The sequence below is a fragment of the Macaca fascicularis genome, chromosome 10 (genome assembly GCF_037993035.2).
Source record: "Macaca fascicularis isolate 582-1 chromosome 10, T2T-MFA8v1.1".
NCBI classification, from domain to species: domain Eukaryota; kingdom Metazoa; phylum Chordata; class Mammalia; order Primates; family Cercopithecidae; genus Macaca; species Macaca fascicularis.
Window position 1 is genome coordinate 94,200,707 of NC_088384.1, and position 20,659 is coordinate 94,221,365.

The following is a 20,659-nucleotide window of genomic DNA, read 5'->3' on the forward strand; positions in this document are numbered from 1 at the left end:
TTCTAGCTATGGAATCATAATATAGCCTGCAATGAGAGAGAGTTTGACCTCCTCTCTTCCTATTTGGATGCTTTTTATTTCTTTCTCTTGCTTGATTGCTCTGGCTAGGACTTCCAGTACTAGTTGAACGGGAGCGGCAAGAGTGGGCATCCTTGTCTTATTCTGGTTCTCAAGGGAAGTGCTTCCAGCTTTTGCCTGTTGAGTATGGTGTTTGCTATGGGTTTATCATAGATGGCTCTTATTATTTTGAGGTATGATCATTCAATGCCTGGTTTGTTGAGGGCTGTTAACGTGAAGGGATGTTGAATTGTATCGAAAGCCTTTTTTGCAGTTATTGAAATTTGGAATGATGATACGGTTTTTGTTTTTAGTTCTGTTTATGTGATGGATCACATTTGTTGATTTGCATATGCGGAACCAACCTTGATTCAAGGAATAAAGCCTACTTGATCATGGTGGATTAGCTTTTTGATGTGCTGCTGGATTTGATTTGCTAGTATTTCATTTATTTTTACATCTGTGTTCATCGGGGATATTGGCCTGAAGTTTTCTTTCTTCATTGTGTCTTTGCCAGGTTTTGGTATCAGAATGATGCTGGCTTCATAGAATGAGTTAGGGAGGACTCCCTCCTTGATTTTTTGGGAATACTTTCAGTAGTACGATTGGTACCAGCTCTTCTTTAATGTCTGGTGGATTTTGGCTGTGAATCTATCTGGTTCAGGGCCTTTTTTGGTTGGTAGGTTTTTAAATTACTGATTCAATTCTGGAACTCGTTATAGGTCTGTCCAGGGTTTCAATTTTTTTCCTGGTTCAATCTCGGGAGATTCTGTGTTTCTAGGAACTTATCCATGACTTCTAGGTTTTCTAGTTTGTGTGCGTAGGGGTTGAACTTGTATTTTCTGACTTCTGCCACAGCCGTCTCCCTCCAGTAGAAAAGATGTGACATACTCCCAGTGATTTGGAGGTGCTAGGAAACATAACCTTCTTGTTTGTTTGCTAATGGAAAGGAACTGAGTTTTTTTTGTTGTTGTTGCTTATAGAGAGAGCTGTATTCCAATGTAGTACAGTAACCTACAGACTGTCTTACCCTGGGCAGACCTGCCAGCACTTAAAATTACAATAAACATTGCTTAAAAGAATTGTATGTGATACAACCAAATACACAAGTACAAAAAAAAAATTTTGTGTGTTTGTGTTTTTCCTTTCTACCCTTTGTTTCTCAGCTGTCCTCCAGGAATGCTTGACTCTACCAGTATTTGGCTTAAAATGAGAAACCTTTGTCTATCCCTTTGATGTTTGTCTGCACAAAAATCAATAACCTGGCTTTCCATTAAAATAGTCCTTAAAGAAGCTAGTTTGTGGAGTCTTTGTTACTTGTGTAAAGCATACATTTTTGATGGTTTACTTTTAAAAGAACTAAAGGGTTTCTCTTATACTTTAGTATTTTGGTTTTGCTAGTTTTATGTAATGAGGGACCCCATTCCATAAATGTAAGGATTTGTGAAGGATCTAGGTCCATTTATTAATCCGTATCTTTTTGAAGCATTTTATGAGCATCTGTTAAATTGAAAATATTTAGCTTTATGATTATATTAAGGCTCGAAAATTGTCCAATCCTAAAATGTATTTTCCTTTTTTAGTTTTTTTTTTTTTTTTTAATTAGTGTAGACACTGACTTTTCATTCTCCCCTTGGTGCTGCATGTCCCTGTGCGATCGGGGTTTTGTTGTGGCAGTAGAAGCTCCCTTATCACCTTTTGTGTAGAGGAGCCTCTGAGGAGAAAGCAGCACCCTGAAAATGCTTTCTGGTGCAATTTCAGGTTTAAGAAGCTTGCTCCCATTTGGCTTTTCCTGTGGATGGCTGGACTGCTCCAAGAACATTCCTCCAGTTATAGCCATTTTGTCGTTTTTCCTTTTGGGAAATACTTTGTGTGTACCTTTATTATGGGTTTTGATGGTGGAGCTGAGAGGCCCTAAGTTTTGGGATTGGAGCCACAGTTTCTTCTCTTACTTGTATCTTCCCCAGCGTCTTACTCAGCAGCTCCCACTGTGCTGTGACACCCTAGAATGTATCATTTCGAAATGTCACAGCTGCCACTAGGTCATATGGGAACGTGGAGCTGGCTGGGGGAGAGGTGCAGGTCAGTAGTGGTTTTTTGTTCCCGCATTGGATCTTTGAAGAAAATGTAAAAGTGGCACTCTTATTTTCAATCCAAATATTCATATATTGTATTTTCCAAAAGCATAATGAGTGAATGAAATTGTGGTTTAAGAGGCTGTGCTTTTCAAGTGTAGGTCCTGTGGCCTTAGTAGCAAGGGGTAAGCCTCCTGGCAGGATGAGGGGGCTTGGCGGGTGTGTTAAATATTGGTGGGGTGTGGGTCAGCTTCCCGTTTGGACTTGGCTCTCTCAACCTCCATACTATGAAACAGTCCTTTGACTTAAATTCAGTGTGGCAGGTCACCTTTAAAACTGGGGCCTTCGTAAACTGCTTCAAAAACCCTTTATGACTCTTAATTGGGGGTAGCCAAGCAGTGGGTAATTTTGATATACCATATGTCCTGTAGCACAACAGGGCAAGATGATGGAGATTTCCAGGAGTCTTCTACTGGAAATCTTGTCTTACCAAGTCAAGCCCCTGCCCATGGCGTTATTTCTTACATATTTTTTTCTTATGTAAGTACTTCTTAGCAAGAAAGAAAATAGGTTTAATAATGTTTACATTTTGATCATTGTTTCTTACATGTGTTGCCAGAGGAAACGCTTATAGTTTTGTTTTGAAAATGAAATTCCTGTGGAAAGGGCATTACAATGCCAGCCCCTGTCATTTCTAGCCCTCTTATCCCCGAGCTTATCTGCAGTGTGTCAGGTCTGGCTTCTCTAACCAAAAAAGGCAAAGAATGTGTAAGCCCTGCTCCCTTCAGCAGATTGTCTGGGTGCTCCGTGATGGGTGGAGTTCATGGTGTCAGCTGGATCCACAGGAAGCAGGGAAATGTTATAGACACGTTTTCTCCTGCAAGTTTAGAGAGTCTGTGCAGCAAGATTCCAAAGCTTTGCCAGGCGCGTAAATCCTAGGCTTTATCTCAGAACTACACATTGGGCCTTACCCTCTACATTGTAAACATTTCTCGACAGTCAAATAAACCCAGGCAGTTTCTCGAAGGTGCCTGCCACCTTCTCCACCTCCCCTTCTTGAGGATCCAGACACAGGTTTGCTGCAGCAAGTCAGATATGATTCTTCCCTATTCAGGGCCCCCTCAACACCCCACGGCTCTTCTGGGCTGGAGCAAGGTTGCCACAGTAGATACTTGCCGCTGAATGGAAGTCCCACCTCAGTCCCCCACCTCTCAGTATAAATAATGCATGCACTGGAGAGGAATAGCAACCAGACTGCCTGGGCTTGCCTTGTCTTCTCTTGCATAAGATTGGTCGTGGAGGAAAGGCACCCTCTGAAGATGAGAGTACTGGAGAGAGCCTTGTGCACTGTGGTTGAGAAGAGTGCGCTGGTCGGGAGAGGAGACTGATGGGCAAGAACGCTACAGTAGGGTCATCCTGCAGCTGTAAATGGCACAGGACTGGAGCTCTTGAATTCCAGTTCTAGGCAAGGAGCGTGGGTGTTGGATGAAAGGCTTAGTCCTGTGTTACATACAAGAATAAAGTGTCTGAAACAAGAAGCATGTGACCACCTGGGCACATCATTTTTCTCCCTGAGTGGTACTTGGTGTACTAAAGAGATCATGGGATACAGCACACTTAGACGAGGTAGAAGAATCTGAGTGGGTTTCGTCACGTTGGAGTTAGTTTTTGTGGGATGTGGAAAAGAGGCCCGGATTTCTTCTGAGAGCAGGAGTAGCTGAGGAGCCCTCTGGCAGCAGAGCTCGTGAACTGCACTTGTGTGAGAAGGCAAGCTGGTAAATTGAGACACGAGATTCTTGGATTTTCCTGAGACCTTTCTCCTTCATCTCTCGAGACCCAAAGAGAATAACCTGAAAAGGCAGCTAGTGAGGATCTGCAAGACCCAACTGAGAGAGCTTAAGAACCGGAGAATTCAGAGGCAGGTGAAGGCTGGAGTTGTGTTTGGGGGAGTTTTGTTTGGAATCACTCCTTTGGCTCACTGCAGTCTCCGCCTCCTGGACTCAAGCAATCTTCCCACCTCAGCCTCCGGAGTAGCTGGAACTTATAAGCGTGTGCCACCACGCTTGGCTAATTTAGCATTTTTTGTAGAGATGGGATTTTGCCATGTTACCCAGACAGGTCTTGGACTCCTGGGCACAAGTGATCCACCTGCCTCAGCCTCCCAAAGTACTGGGATTACAGGCGTGAACCACCTTGTCTAGCCCAGAGTCACTGTTAATTTCTTTTGTTGGTCCATGGCAAGGTTTGCAGATGACTTTGTTTGGAAAGCCTGAATCTGTTTGTAAAAGCAGGGGTGGGGAGTGGGAAATCACAGTGTTACTACTTGAGTCTATTTAGTGCACTATAAAAATTACTATAGCCTTAGTGTAACCTAATGAGAGCTTGCCATGAATTCCAGCCTGCTTGCCTCTCTTCAGGAAATTAATCTGGGTCATTTGACTGTCCCAGTTAAACAGGTACATGTTTTAACAGTTTAAAAGGCAATTGCTACCTGTATTTGGTTATTCCGAGTATATACCCAGTTGTCCTTGCCGATACATTTAAACCTCTTAGCCTACAGATCTTTTCTTTGTACAGCCTCAGTGTTTTGTGTTTTTTATTTTTTTGTGGAGACAGGGTCTCACTGTAGTTCCCAGGCTGGTCTCGAACTCCTGGCCTCAGGCAGTCCTTCTGCCTCAGCCTCTAAAAGCACTGGGATTAAAAGCATGAGCCACCGTGCCCAGGCCAGCCTTGATGTTTATTAATCCTTTTCAGTGACAGTCTCACTGTCACTCTTGCTTTTCTCTAGTGATTCCTTCCTCCTACGCCTGCTCTTACAATAGGCGTCCCTACGAGAAGAGTCACCCAGTGGCATGTAGAGCTCTGGGCAGGATCCGTCCACTTCCAGAGTGGCCTGAAGACTGGAACACATTTCTTTTTAGTTAAATGAGTTTCTTCGGTAATGTCCGGAATATAATATCAGCCTAAGCATGATATATAGGAATCCCCTGTACCCCACCCTATACCCCCTTCCAAACAGAAAAGCGTTTTTTGGGTTTTTTTTTTTTTTGACATGGAGTCTCGCTGTTGCCCAGGCTGGAGTGCAATGGCGCAATCTCAGCTCACTGCAACCTCTGCCTCTCAGGTTCAAGCAATTTCTCCTGCCTCAGCCTCCTGAGTAGCTGGGATTAACAGGCACCCGCCACCCCACCCAGCTAACTTTTGTAGTTTTTAGTAGAGACGAAGTTTCACCATATTGGCCAGGCTGATCTTGAACTCCTGACCTCAGGGGATCTTGCCCGCCTCGGCCTCCCAAAGTGTTGGGATTACAGGCGTGAGCCACCGCATCTGGCCACAACTGGGATTTTTAAGAAATTCCCTAGGAGAAAGTTAGTTGAACTTAAAGTGGTGTCTAATTAGATCAAAGTGCCTTCCATTTTAGCTTCAGTGAACTTGCCAGGTTGGTCTGATGATAACTCAAGAGTAAGGAGTCTTGGATTCTGATCCCAGCTCAGCTTCCAGAGACTCGGTGGTTTTCAAGCTGTTCTTGAGGGACTCCTTCAACTGAAGGGCTCCCTAGTTGCCAAGAGTGGTTGGCTCTGAGTCGAGGTGGCTTTGATTTGTCAGCTTTGGTCAGAGAATTCAGGTGGGGGCAGGAAGTCCCTGTTGTGTAGTTGTTTTGCCATTTTACCCTTTTTGTACCTTCAGTTCAGGAGAAGTTTATTAGATGAATCCATGTCCAGAAATAGAGAATTAGTCACCTTCATCCTATATATTAATTTCCCTTGAAGTATAAACAGCCAAAGAAGAAAAGTACTTGTGGGAGAAAGGGGGTTCAGATCCTCAAATCTGAAAATAGTTTTCAACTTCAAGAGTGTGAAAGGTGACTATTAACTGAAGTCTTAATCTCAGGAGTTACTTCATGTGGCATGCTTATGCCTGATGTTATGTTTTAGATATGGCTCCTTCATTCGGCACATGTGCTGGATGCCTACTGTTTGCTGGACACTGCAGAGCCTGGTGGATGCTGGGGGAAGCAGATGGGTCTCGTCCTGGCCTCCAGGAGCTTACTAGTTAAATGTGGGAGTCATTGCTAATCATTTACATAAGTCATTGTTTAATTTTAGTTGTAGTAAGTTTACAAAGGAAAGAAATGGGCTGCTAGGAGAGCTCACTCTCTACCGTTTTCTGTTCCTTTGTGGACTGCGTGAGGAGCTGTCCTTGTGGATGGGAGACCGATTGCCTGCAGTAATGGGGAGAGGATATTCCTGGTTCCCTCCTCTCACTCCTTGCTTGGACTTTGGTCTTTACAACTTGAACTAAGTATTCTTCATTTGACCTTTTTCCTGCCTCATTATTCTTCCCATTCTTTAGCTTCTGCTTTCTGCCTCTTCAGGTGTGCATCAGGGATCTGGTATCAAGGAATTTAGAAGCTGAAAAGAAGTGTTATGGTCCAGTTCCCTCACTTTCAGATATGGAAAAAGGGAACACATCCACGGTCACACAGCAGGTTAGAGGTAGAACCAGGACTAAATCTAGGTCTCTGCCTCTCAGCCCAGTGCTTCTTGTTACATTCCTGCAGGAAGGGCTTTCTAAGTCAGCAAGGGCCCAGCCTCAGGGACCTATTTACCCTTGCAGAGACACCAAGAGGACAAAAAATAAGCCCAAGGGGGCCGACAGCCCCAGACTTCACATGGCCTAGGGTTGTTTTCTGTATATCTTGGCAGATGTATCAAGAGTACCTTTTTCTGGGAGCTGAGGAAAGAAAAAAAAAATGCCCCATTCCTATCATTAGGGGATTCGTATTCTAGAGGAACATAGAAGTCTCTCATGTGTGGAGAGAGCATAGAGCAGCTTGCTAGGGGCTCAGGTACACTCCCTGTGTGAGGGGGAGCTCTGGAGCTGGAGGAGATGGGGAGTCGTTTCCTGGATGCAGAGCAAGGATTTTCCTAGAGAGGTGGAGTCCAGATAGTCCGAGGGCAGAGGAGCGGAGGCCAGGCTTTCCTAGGGCTAGGAGAAGAGAGAAACCCCTCCAGGCTCGCAGGGAGTCCTGAAAAAATGGTCCACACAAAGAGGGTTAGGAGGTTGTGAGAAACACCTTGGCAGGGGCTGATTTTGCAAGACCTTGAGCTCTGCTCTGAAGGACCAGATCACGGAGCTAGTGGGTGCCGTGCCTCACTTTCTCAAGGGAGTGGTTTCATGAAAGCTGGGCTTTCGGGAGAGAAGTCTGATGGCATTTTAGGAGCCCTAGGGGTCAGGAGGCCTCACCAGGGATTTACTGTAGTGACTCAGTCATGGAATGAGGAGGCCCTGGTCACAGGGAGTAGCAGTGGGGTATTTTGAGCTTCTATAGTGTTTGTTTGCAAAACATGATAAATTTAGGTTAATATCCAACCTTTGACATAGAAAGTATAACTTCACTGTGTTTTTTCTAGCCGTGTTTAGGTGGAGTCCACAAAGAAATTGTGAAGCTCAGGTGTCTGTATTTTATTGTATAAGGCATTTTGAAACTTTTGAGAACGGACAAAAAGAGAATGCAAATACTAAGTGTCACTTCTTTTTACTTCCAAATCTCAACCCTAAGTTGAATACCATTTAATTCACTGTTGCCAATATTGTACTCTACGTTCCTTTTTTGATAGAAAGTTTTGCCTTTTGAGCATTTGAAGCCCTAGCTTTGTGATATAGCTGAACAGGGTGAGCAGGCTGGTTGGGACAAGGAAGAACATGAGGATGGGAGTAACTGCCCCAGCTCCAGCAGCACCCAGGCCCTCAGCACGCACAGACTTAACGGTATTGTATTCTCTTTGTCTCCTTAGGAATACAAACAGAAGCTTGCGCGAGTAACCCAGGTCCGCAAGGAACTGAAATCCCATATTCAGAGCTTGCCAGACCTCTCACTGCTGCCCAACGTCACAGGGGGCTTAGCCCCCCTGCCCTCTGCTGGGGACCTGTTTTCAACTGACTAGGATGGGTGTCATGTCCCAGATTTCTGTTTGTACCAGCAGAAAGAAGAGGTCAAGTCATGGTTGGAAATAACTTTCTAGCCCCTGGTTCTATCCCTTCTTCCGCCCAGCCCCCCAGCCTCAAGAAAGAACCTCAGGCTCTGATTCTCCTCTTCAGCCTCTCATCTTGAGCACAGTTCAGAACAGTGGCGACTGGAATCTGGTTTATATTCATATTTGCAAAGACTACAGACTTTTTCTCCCACTTCATATTTTCATGCGCCCCTGTTGGTTTTCCATTCTTAACTCTCTCCCTATACCTAAGAAGTTATGAAGATCATGTGTACTTCTGGAAGCTTTCAAAAGAATCTTGTCGCTCATGACAGCATTTTGTCATGAAAGCAGCTTCTCCTTTCTGAGCTGGGCTTGTTCAGGTTCGGTGTGGGCTTCCACTAAGGCACTTGTCCTGGAGATGTTGGCTCTCCCAGCTACATCTGCCCCAAAAGGTTGGAGGCACAGCTGTCGTAGCATTGCCATAAAGAGTTTGCCAAATCTCTGATCCTCCCTTTCTATTACTTCTGCTAGTGATGCACAAAGATTAGGTGCATTTATTTTGTAAACAGATTGGAGAATCTAGCAATAAGATTCAAAGCTAATCTGGAGCATAAAGGCACAGTTCAGAGACAGAGTAACAGGGAACACAAGCATGAATTAAAAGTAATTTATTTGCTTCAGTTCCTAGATACAACCTTCCCACACCGCACTGCTCCACTGTCGGAGCACGTTCTGAAAAACAGGATGCCTTGATCCCTGGTGGGTGCGAAGGCAGTTGTTAGGGGTGGCAGACATTGGTGGGCTCCAAAAGATGAAGGCCCCACACACAGGTGTGCTGCATTTGGGCTCTGTGCGGGTGTTACTTGGACCCTTTCTTCTGGGAGTAGGGTACACACTAACGTTTAATCCACTGTCTGGGTGCATGTCCACAGTATGGTGACTAAACTCGAGTATCACTGCAAATAGGACGCTGAGCAGGTCCGTCTGTCAGGTCACACCACTGCACAGGTCCTTGTCCCCACACGATGGGGAGTACTTGCATCAGATGTTATTGAATAGCTCGGGCAGGGGAAGCGGGGAGTTGGGGATATTAATTGGGGGTTTTAATTCTATTATCATGTCAGCTGACATTATGACTATATAATGTAGTTAGAGACGATTTTTATCTTGCTTATAGTAAAGGTTCAGCCTGCCAATTGTAAATCATTCTAATTTGGCAGGCTTATTTTTGACATTGGAAAGGGCAGAAAGCGATTTGCCCCAGTAGTGTAATAGGAGTTATAGACCAGAGGCTGAAACCCAAACTATATAAAAAGGAATTCCGTGGAGGGGGCTTTGTAATCTCCATTAATTTGTGTTGCTATCTCCAGGATCACCAAAAATTACATGTAATTTTACATGTTAAACACATTGAAACATAATCTATGTTTATGAAGCGTAACGGGCTTCCCTTCCAGAAGCTCTCATGCTTGTCATGAAGTGAGAACAATGAAAAGTCGTAGCAGATATTCAGTTTAACTCTGTGTAGAACCTAGTAGTGTTTGAGCTGTTATTCCAATTTGAATTCAGACTGTGTGTTGTTTGCTTATTGACACTGCCGTTGTTCTGTCACTGTTAAATTAATGAGTCTATAAGGTTTTTCTTCCAGAGGCCATAGGTGACATCACTAAAATTGCAAGATCAATTGTAATCTTTGCTGCTGCTGCACTCCCCAACCTCTCCCCCGCCCCCTGTGGTGTGCTGCTTTCTAGATGAGCATGTTTCGGAGCAGGCCCATCTTGGACACTCTGTGCTTTCACCAAGGAAGTGAGATCTGACCAGCCACAATCCAGCCGAAAGAGGATCATAGATATTTGCTCTGATCAGTTAGATGAAAATGTAACAGAATGGATTTAGCCCACTGCTCTGTTTTATCCAACTGAGTCTCTGACCAGCAATTAGTGCATAATTATTACAGCAAAAGTAAGAAATGAAACTAGCAATTATGTAAATGAATGTGTTGGCCTCTTAATACCTGTTACTAGTGAACTTCCTGTGAGGAAGTTAGTTTTTTGTTTTGATGAAATGCTTTGGTTTTTTAAATCTTAATTCTGCTGTCCACATCCTCCCAAAGTGTGCTTACTTCATTTGTTTAATTTAAATGGACCTTCCTCCTTGTATGTATGAGGTGACTTGGTGGGTGGGGTGGGTGGTTTTTGTTTTTGTGTTTTTTCTTTCTTAGGGCATCTGTAGGCCTCAAAGGACCTTTCCTTTAGGTCATATTCCTCAGAAAGTCTTCAATCTTCCCTTGTTTTTGTTTGTTTGTTTTTCTTAAAGAATATTTTCAAAGCTTAAATTTGTATATTAATTTAGGACTATTTAGAAGTATAGGCTGTCATTGGCGGCAGCAGTATATTCTGAAATGTCTCATAGATATATATTTTTGAATAAAGATGGTGTTGTTGAACAACATTGTGTGATTTTTTTTTTTAACCTACCCTGTTACTGAAAACTGCCTTTCTTTGTAAGCAGTGGTTGATTAGTAATCACCAATAGAGAATGTGCTGTCTGCACAGAATATTGTCCCTTGGGAGTTTTTGTGTTTGTTAGTGGCACATAAATACTCAGCACTTACATAGTATTTTCTGGTTCTTTCCAGGGGCTTAATTAGCTTTAATTAGGCAATCTACACAGTACCCATGAGAGGTGCCGCCATAGTTTTACCCCCGTTGTACAGAAGTGGGAACTGGTGGAGAGAGGTTCAATGACGCTTCCCCCGTACTTCACAGCCAATCTCTGACAGATTAAAACTTGGAAGTTCTTTGATTTTCGCGCCTTTGTTCACACCAGTAGGCCTCCTGAGAGCGATTTGATTTTGGCAGTGCAGGGAAAGCCACTCTGAACAGTAAAAAGACAAAAAATGAGATAATTGCGAACCCAAGTGGTGTGTCTCCTAAAAACAGTCATAGCTCTCCTTTGTCCTTTTCACTGGTACATGGAGTGAAAGCATATTGACTCTATTGCTGGTTAAAGCTCTCAAAATAACAAAAAATGGTTTGAATTAGGTCCTTTTGAAGCAAGTGATATGTTTGAAAGGATCATAAACCTGTCCACTGGGTAATGGCAGCATCTGCCAGAAGAAATGGGTTTATCTGTTTGTCTTATGGTGCAAAAACCTTTGTAGTAAGTGTGGTTCAAGACTGCAACCCAAATAAGTCCAGTATTAGGAAAATTGAGACTGCATTACCCAAGTTCTGTCTTAAAATATGAAAGTTGGATGTTATATGTGAACCTCAAGAGACAAGATCTCCTTCTGTGTCCCCAGGTTTCATGGCCTAATTTCTTCACTTCTGGCTATAAATAGTAAGTCCATGATTCTTCTGGTTTAATTAGCACTTCAGGCTACAAAATGACTCTGAGGTCCTCAGAGCTGAAGACAGAGCTACCGGGGAGAGTCCACGAATCTGTCAAATTGCTCATCCTTTGTGATTAGAGCCATTAACTCTGTGACTTTCCTGGGCAAGGTGTTTTCCTCTCTGGGCCTCAGTTTTCTTTTCTTTTCTTTCTTTTTTTTTTTTTTTTCTTTTTGAGACAAGATCTAACTCTTGCCCATGGTGGTGCAGCCTTAACTCACTGCAGCCTCAATCTGCTTGGCTCAAGCTATCCTCCTACCTCAGCCTCTCAAGTAGCTAGGACTACAGGCATCTACCACCACGCCTGGCCAATCGTTTTCTTTTCTTGACTTTTCTTTTTTAGAGATAAGGTCTCGCTATGTTGTCTAGGCTTGTCTCGAATTCTTGGGTTCAAGCAATCCCCCTGCCTTGACCTCCCAAAGTGCTGGGATTACAGGCATGAGCCACCACAGCCAGCCTCAGCTTTCTTATCTGTGAAATGTAGTATTGGACTAAATTATTTCTAGGCTTGCTGCGAGCCCTAAAGGCATATGATTGTTGTGCTGCATAAGAAGCATACGGGACCAGAGTCTCTGAGAACTCTGGATGGCATATCCTGGGCGCACAGTACTATTTGTTAAAGAAATGAATAGTATCACCATTGTGCTGTGTATACATAGGAAACCCTGGAGACCATAGTCTGTAAAGATCAGGACACAGGAGACAGTGCCACGGCCAGGAAGATGGGAGTAAACACAGTAGTTCACTGCACAAAATTTGTGTTTGGTTTATTTGGGATCTTTAAGAAAAAGCCATTTGCTAGCATGGTTTCCTCTTTTACTTTCTCCTGGAATAATTCATCTGGCTAAAGCTCATCTCTCACTGCTACCTCTGTAGGATTTTCCATTTAAAAATCATGCTTCCGCTCTGAGGCACAGATTCAATTAAGAATCCATTATTCTCCTGTACAGTAGGTTGGGATTCATACAGCTTTATGTAGTGTTGAAAGCCCAGTGTGTTCCATTTGTTTAGACTCTGAAATAGTTATTTTGCATTAAAACTTCATTTCCACCATTGGTTTGATAAATATTAAAATTAGCAGGAACCCATTTATCTAGTATTTTTTGTGAATAAGAGGCAGCTGTGGTGAGTGATAACTCATATCTTCTCATCTCCTCTCACTGTGACGACCTTGGGCAAGTCACTCAGCCCTTGGGGACCTCAGCTGCTGCTTACAGGAAATGAGTGGGGTTGATGACATAACCTCTGAAGTCCTTTCCAGATCTGAAGTCCTGTGACTAGGTTTTCAGAATATTTCTTCCCACAGAGAATCTTAAACTCAGTACCTGAATAATGTACTCCATAGATTTTAAAATACTATCTATACAAATTCTTAGTATGAAATAGATAAAGTAGTTACGAACATACTTGATAATAACTGAAATGTTTGTAAAAAGGGCCTAGTGCTTTGGTACAAATTAGGGACTCAGTGGTGGCTGTTACTATGTTAAATAACGAATGCAGGTATTTATAAACACATGTAACAAGATTAAAATAGATGTTTGCTGGAAGGAGTAATAGAGACCACATGGCTAGACCATCTGCAGCATTTACAACAGAGCGGTCAAAAACCTGTCAGTCTCAACCCCCCTCACCCACATGAAGGGTGTGAAGAGTCAGGAGTTAAGATAAAGGAAGAGGATTTGGGGTGAGAATTATTTGAAAAGAGCCATTGGCATGTTTGGCGTCTCCCTAGTGGGAGCAGTGGGTGCCACCTACACTTCATCTCAAGGCTAGGGAAAAGGGCCTCCACGGAGCTTAGTATGTATCCCTGATCTGATGGAATGGATTAAACAGACCCCTGCCTGGAAGAGTCTAAAGGATGAGATGCCAGTGCTGGCTAAGTTTGATGACGAACAAAGGGAGAGTCTGGGTGCAGTCTCCACTCCTAGAGTTTGTCAGGGCAGAGCACGCATGTAGAACTGGCCTGCATCCTGGGGTGATAGAGCCTGGGCAAGAGGCTAGGGGTTTCAAGGAGACAAACTTCAGACTCGCAGTGCTGAGGAAGGAGTAGAGAGCAAAGAGCCAGGGAGAAAGCCTCACCCCAAGAGACCCCAGGTGATGGGAGATGAGGATGGGAGACTGGGGGAAGGGAGGAGAGGAACCACTGCAAGGAGCATCTGAGGAACCTGTGGGGGAAGGAAGCTGTTAAACTTTTGCCCAGCAGCGCCCAGTCACCACCACCACACCTTAAGTAAGGACTGTCTCTTGCTACTTCTTCACTCCCACTGCTCTGTCCTTAAACAAGGGAGGCCTCGCTTCCAGGATGCTGGCCTCCCGCCCCCAGCACACCCAGAGGAGTCACCTTCACGTGATAGGCTATTTTGATTATAATGGGATTGCACATTTGCATCTCTGAAATGAGACTGTTTGCACTTTAAGTGTGACTACAGGAATTTTTTAAAATAAAAATGACTAGAGAAGTTATGGAGGCCTGGGTTTTACTTTGAGAGTTAGACTATACATGAGCACCACGAACTGGATTTCAAGGGACATTAGGAGACAAAGTTGCTTTGCGATTGCAGTTCCCCAATCCTGCTTGTGTACTGTGCTGGTTACACACATATGATTCATTTTAAGACCTTTAATTCTTGGTTCACCGTTCCATTTTTGTTACTTAAAAAGTTCATTTCCACAACCTCAGTTTGTTCATTAAATTGTGAGTTCATAATCCTATGTATATGTGAACATATTTTTCAAAATTGTGGTAAAATACGTATAACATAAATTTACTATTTTAGCCGGGCCCGATGGCTCATGCCTGTAATCCCAGCACTTTGGGAGGCCGAGGAAGGTGGATCACCTGAGGTCAGGAGTTCAAGACCAGCCTGGCCAACATGGTGAAACCCCGTCTCTAATAAAAAAAATACAAAACTTAGCCAGATGTGGTGGTGCACGCCTATAATCCCAGCTACTCGGGAGGCTGAGGCAGGAGAATCACTTGAACCTGGGAGATGGGAGATGGAGTGACCCAAGATTGCGCCACTGCACTCCAGCCTGGGTGACAAGAGCGAAACTCCATCTCAAAAAATAAATTACTATTTTAAAGTGTACAATTTAGTGGCATTTAGCACATCTGTGATGTGCAACTGTCACCACGATCTAGTTCCAGAACATTCTCATCCCCCTAATAGGAAACCCTGTACACATTAAGCTTACTCCTATTATCCCCTACTCCCAGGCCCTGGCAACTACTAACCTGCTTTCTATCCCTATGAAATTGCCTATTTGGATATTTAATATAAATGGAATCACACAATATATGACCTTTTGTGCCTGGCTGCTTTCATTTAGCATAATGTTTTTAAGCTTGGTTCATCTATGTTGTAGCATATATCAGCATTTCATTCCTTGTTACGGTTGAGTAATATTCTATTGTATGGATATGCCACAGTTTATCCATTAGTTGGTGCACAATTGGGTTGTTTCTACCTCTTCGCAACAGCCAATCGGGCTGCTGAAAACATTCACTTACAAGTTTTGGGTTGAACACCTGTTTTCAGTTCTGTTGGGTATACACCTAAGAGTGCCATTGCTGGGTTGCATGGTAATTCTACATTTAGCTTACTGAGGAACCCCCAAATGGTGTTCCAGAGTGGCTGCACCATTTTCCATTTCCACCAACGATGTATGAGCCTTCCAGTTTCTCCACATCCTCACTGTATTAGTCAGGGTTCTCTAGAAAAACATACATCAAGAAAGGGAAAAAATTATTTTAAGGAATTGGCTCACACAATTGTGGAGGTATGGCAAATCCCAAATCTGTTGGGGTAGTCTGGCAGCTGGAGACCTAGGGAAGAGTTGCAGTTCAAAGGAAATCTGCTGGCAAAATTCCTTCTTGCTTAGGGGGAGGAATTTTGTGTTCTTTTGTTCTATTAAAGTCTTTGTGTTCTATTAAAGCCTTCAGCTAATTGGCCGAGGCCCACTCAGGTTAGGGAAGATAATTTGCTTTACTCTAGATCCAACAAGTTAAATGTTAATCTCATCCCAAAAACATCTTCACAGAAACATCCAGAATAACATTTGACCAAATGTCTGAGCTCCATGGCCCAGCCAAGTTGACAAGTAAAATTTAAAAACAAACAAAACAAACAAAAAAAACACTATTCTTGCCAAAACTTGTTATTTTTCATTTAAAAATTATAGCTGTATTAGTGTCCGAGGGCTCCATAAAAAAAACCCACCAACTGGGTAGTTTAAAACAACAGAAGTTTATTGTCTCACAGTTCTGGAAACTAGAAATCCAGAATCAAGGTGTTTTCAGGGCCATGCTTCCCCTGAAGCCTCTAGAAGAGGATTTTTTTTTTTTTTTTTTTTTTTTCCTTCTTCAGTTCCTGGTAACTCCAAGCATTTCTTGGCTTGTGGCGACATAACTATAACCTCTGCCGCAGTCTCCCTAAATGGCCATCTTCCCTAGTTTCTGTGTCCAAATTTCCCTTCTTTTAAGGACACCAGTCATTGGATTAAGGCCTACCTTAATAACCTCATCTTGATTAAGTCTGTGAAGACCCTATTTCCAAATAAGGTCACATTTACAGATGCTGGGGTTAGGACTCCAATATATTTTTTGCCGGGTTGTTGTGGGGGTGGAGTGGGGGAGGAAAACACAATTGAAGCCGTAACAATAGCCATCCTAATGGGCATGAAGTGGTGTGAAGTGGTTTTGATTTGCATTTTTCTAATGACGTTGAGCATCTTGTCATGTTGGCCATAACAACATGGCCAAATGGCTTGTTGGCCATTTGTATATCTTCTTTGGAGAAATGTCTGTTCAAGTCCTCTGCCCATTGTTGAGCTGAGTTACCTTTTCTGTTGTTGAGTTGGAAACATTCTTTAAATATTCTGGATACTAGACCCTTAATCAGATACACATAAGGTTTAATTTTGATGAATTCCAATTTATTTTTTCTTTTGCCTGTTTTGGGGTCATATCTAAGTAAACACTGCCAAATCCAAGATCATGAAGATTTAGTCCTAGGATTTATACTTTTAGCTCTTACATTTAGTCTTTGATCCATTATGAGTTAATTTGTATAATTCCACTACTCATCAGCATGGGAGTCTTGACCTGCTCCATTTCTGACCTGGGCTGGTTTACCCCTACTTAGGCAACCTGATGGTCCCCCAATCCCAAGAGTTTGCCATATTAAAGCCAAACTTATTGCAGGCACCCAAACAGCATAGCCCAGAACTCCTGGGCTCAAGTGATCCTCCCACCTCAGACTCTGGAGTAGGTGGGACTACGAGTGTGCACCACCATGTCCAGCCAAACACAATTTTCTTAGAAGTCTCTACCAATCTTTAATAAAGTCATCATCTATTAGTTAAATGATATTCTGAAGTACAAATCAATAATGAAAACAACTAAGAGACTTTCATTCCTACCTATGAAGGATTAAATTCTGTGGGAATTGCCCTCTACTATAAACAACTATAAAAGCAGACAAAATATATAAAACAAGTGTTTCAGGCATTGGACAATAGATTTACAGAACTGTAAATCCCTGAGAGAAGGAAAACAGATAGAAGGCTATGATTGCCTACCTTACTTATTCAGGGCACTTCCAGTGTGCAGCACAAAGATAGGGAACCAGAGATCCATCGTATCACTGAATTGAGGAGACAGAAATTAGAGTTCAGGAAGGCTAAGGTGGCTTGAACTTGCAGGGAAAAATAACAGGAAGTCTCTGAACAGAAACAGAGATCAGGAACTCTGTAGATGGTCCCCTGACCCTTAAGTGAGTCAAGAAGGCTGAGGTGGCTGGAACTTGCAGGGAAAAATAATAGGAAGTATCTGAACAGAGACAGAGCTCAGGAGCTCTGCAGAGGATCCTCTGACCCTTAAGAGAGTTCCAATCAGTACATGTGTGGGATGAAACACCATGAGATCAAACAGAAAGAACAAACAGAAAGCAATAGACCAGATAATTCCCAGAACTCAAAAAAGTCTGGGAATAGTTAAGGTTTACACTAACTAGAATGGGGAGAGACCTTGTAATACAGACAGCATTGGTAGAATCCTCAAAAAGATTATGCTTTTGTAGTAGGGCTAAATTATCCCTAGAGTAAAAGCTGCTCACAGCTTGCCATAAAAGAATAGCTTAACAGTAGACCTTAAATAGATCCACAGGTAACTTAACTGCATGGCAGGACAAAGCCTAACCCTATTTAAAGAAATACAACAGAACCTAGCACTCAGCAATGTAAAATTCACTGAGTTTATCATCCAACAAAAAGTCACCAGGCATGCAGAAAAGTAGAAAACTATGGCCCAGAGCTAGGAGAAAAATAAATTAGTAGACCCAGAATGACACAGATTATTGAATTAGCTGACAAAAGTCTTAAGATAGCTATTAATGTTACAAGTACTCAAGGAGATAAAGGAAAACATGAACATAATGAGGAAAGACATGGGATGTATATGACTTAAATCCAAAGCAAATTCTTAGAGATGAAGAATATTTGAAATTAATCTCAATGAGATTAACAGCAGATTGGACATTGCAAAAGAAAAGATTAGTATAACATTAAAGACATGTAAATAGAAATTATTCAAAATAAAGCACAGAGAGAAAAGTCTGGACAAAGACTAACTGGAGGAACCTGTGAGACAGTACCGACAATCAAAAATACATACTGAAAAGAGAGGAAGGCCGGGCGCGGTGGCTCAAGCCTGTAATCCCAGCACTTTGGGAGGCCGAGACCGGCGGATCACGAGGTCAGGAGATCGAGACCATCCTGGCTAACACGGTGAAACCCCGTCTCTACTAAAAAATACAAAAAACTAGCCGGGCAAAGTGGCGGGCGCCTGTAATCCCAGCTACTTGGGAGGCTGAGGCAGGAGAATGGCTAAACCCGGGAGGCGGAGCTTGCAGTAAGCTGAGATCCGGCCACTGCACTCCAGCCTGGGTGACAGAGCGAGACTCCCGTCTCAAAAAAAAAAAAAAAAAAAAAAAAAAAAGAAAAGAGAGGAAAGAGGGAAAGAGACAGAAAACATTTTTGAAGAAATGTCAAAGAAATTTGGTGAAAATTATAAAGCCATAGATCCAAGAAGCTCAGTAAACCTCAAAAAGAATAAACATGAGAAAACTACACACATTAAAACCCATCATAGTTGAATTGCTGAACCAGTGGTAATTGGGTAAAAAGAAGCATTATATACAGAAGAACAAAGATAAGAATGACATCAGACTTCTTAGAAACTACGTAAGCCAGAAAAAATACCATAACATCTTTAAAGTGCTGAAAGAAACAAAGCAAAGCAAAACAAAACAACATTGGTCTACAGTTCTATACTTAGCAAAAATTTCTTTCAAAAATGAAAGTGAAATAAAGGCTATCACAGCAACAAAAACTGAAAGAATTCATCACCACTGGACTTGAACAATAAGAAATGTCTTTTCAGACAGAAGAAAAATCATACCAGATGGAGATCTGAATCTACACAAAGTGCACTGAAAATGATAACTACATAGGAAAGTATATAATATTTACCTGATTTAAATCTCTTTAAAAGACAATTGACTAAGCAAAAATAATAATACATTTGGGAAAAATAATGAAATGTACAACAGCAACATAAAGGTCAGAAGGGGATAAATGGAATTATACTCTTGTGAAGTTCTTATAGTATTTGTGAAGCGTTATATCACTTGAAAGTACAATGTGGCCGGCCGCGGTGGCTCAAGCCTGTAATCCCAGCACTTTGGGAGGCCAAGACGGGCAGATCACGAGGTCAGGAGATCGAGACCATCCTGGCTAACACGGTGAAACCCCGTCTCTACTAAAAAATACAAAAACCTAGCCGGGCGAGGAGGCGGGCGCCTATAGTCCCAGCTACTTGGGAGGCTGAGGCAGGAGAATAGCATGAACCTGGGAGGTGGAGCTTGCAGTGAGCTGAGATCCGGCCACTGCACTCCAGCCTGGGCGACAGAGGGAGATTCCGTCTCAAAAAAAAAAAAAGAAAAAGAAAAAAAAAAGAAAGTACAATGTAATAAGGTAACAAGTACACTAAAAGTCTAAAACAACCACGAAAATAACAAAACTAAGAGTTGTAACTAAGAAGTCAACAAAGGAGATACAATGAAATTGTAAAAATTATTCCGTTATTCCAAAAGATGACAGAAAAAGGAAAATGAACAGAAAACAGATAAACAAATAGAAAATAAATAGTAAGATGATAGACTAAAGCCTAATCATACCAGTAATCACATTAAATGTAAATGGTCTAAACATCTCAATGAAAAGGCAGAGCTAGATTGGATTTTCTTTTTTATATGGAGTCTTGCCTTGTCGCCCAGGCTCGATTGCAGTGGCATGATCTCGGCTCACTGCAACCTCTGCCTCCCAGGTTCAAGCAATTTTCCTGCCTCAGCCTCCTGTGTAGCTGGGACCACAGGCACATACCACCACGTCCAGCTAATTTTTTGTATTTTTAGTAGAGATGGGGTTTCACCTTGTTGGCTAGGATGGTCTCGATCTCCTGACCTCGTGATCCACTCACCGTGGCTTCCCAAAGTGCTGGGATTACAGGCGTGAGCCACTGTGCCCAGCCAATAGATTGGATTTTTTAAAAAAAGGCAAGACCAAGTATATGCTGCCTAGAAGAAGCAAACTTTAAATATGAAGACACAAATAGTTTAAATGAAGAGATATATCATACCTACATCAGACAAAAAAAATCTAAATAATATCAGGCAAACTAGATTTCAGAGAAAAGAAGTATTTATCAGGGATAGATGAGGTCATTTTGCAATAATACAGGGGTCAATTAAGAGGACATGATAATCTTAAACACTTATGCATTTAATAACAGAGTTTTAAAATATATAATGGAAAAACCAATGGAACTGCAAAGAAAATAGACAAATCACAATTATAGTGGATATTTCAATACCCTTATCTTAATAATTGATAGAATAATGCTGTAGACTAAATGTTTGTGTCCTCCCTCCTCTCCAAAAATTGTATGTTGAAACTTGAATCCTCAATATGGTGGTATTTGGAGATGGGGTCTTTGGGAGAAAATGAGGTAATGAGGGTGAAGCCCTCATCATGAGATTACTGCCCTTATAAGAAGAAACACAGAGAATTTGCTCCCTCTCTCTCTGTCCTCATC

General features: G+C 42.4%; 1 protein-coding gene across 7 annotated transcripts in view; it reads left to right on the forward strand.

Annotated features, from left to right (window-relative positions):
• RPRD1B (regulation of nuclear pre-mRNA domain containing 1B) overlaps positions 1-20,659 on the forward strand; it is a 93,039-nt gene that overhangs the window by 46,938 nt on the left and 25,442 nt on the right. For 6 of the 7 annotated variants that reach the window (XM_074005301.1, XM_005568974.4, XM_045362965.2 and 3 more), the window contains one exon: positions 7,931-10,559. The exons of the other annotated variant lie outside the window; for it this stretch is intronic. In XM_074005301.1, the coding sequence (XP_073861402.1) occupies positions 7,931-8,080 (150 nt within the window). In that variant the 3' untranslated portion in view covers positions 8,081-10,559. Of the gene's footprint in view, positions 1-7,930; positions 10,560-20,659 lie in introns of those variants that run through there. 7 annotated transcript variants of the gene reach the window in all.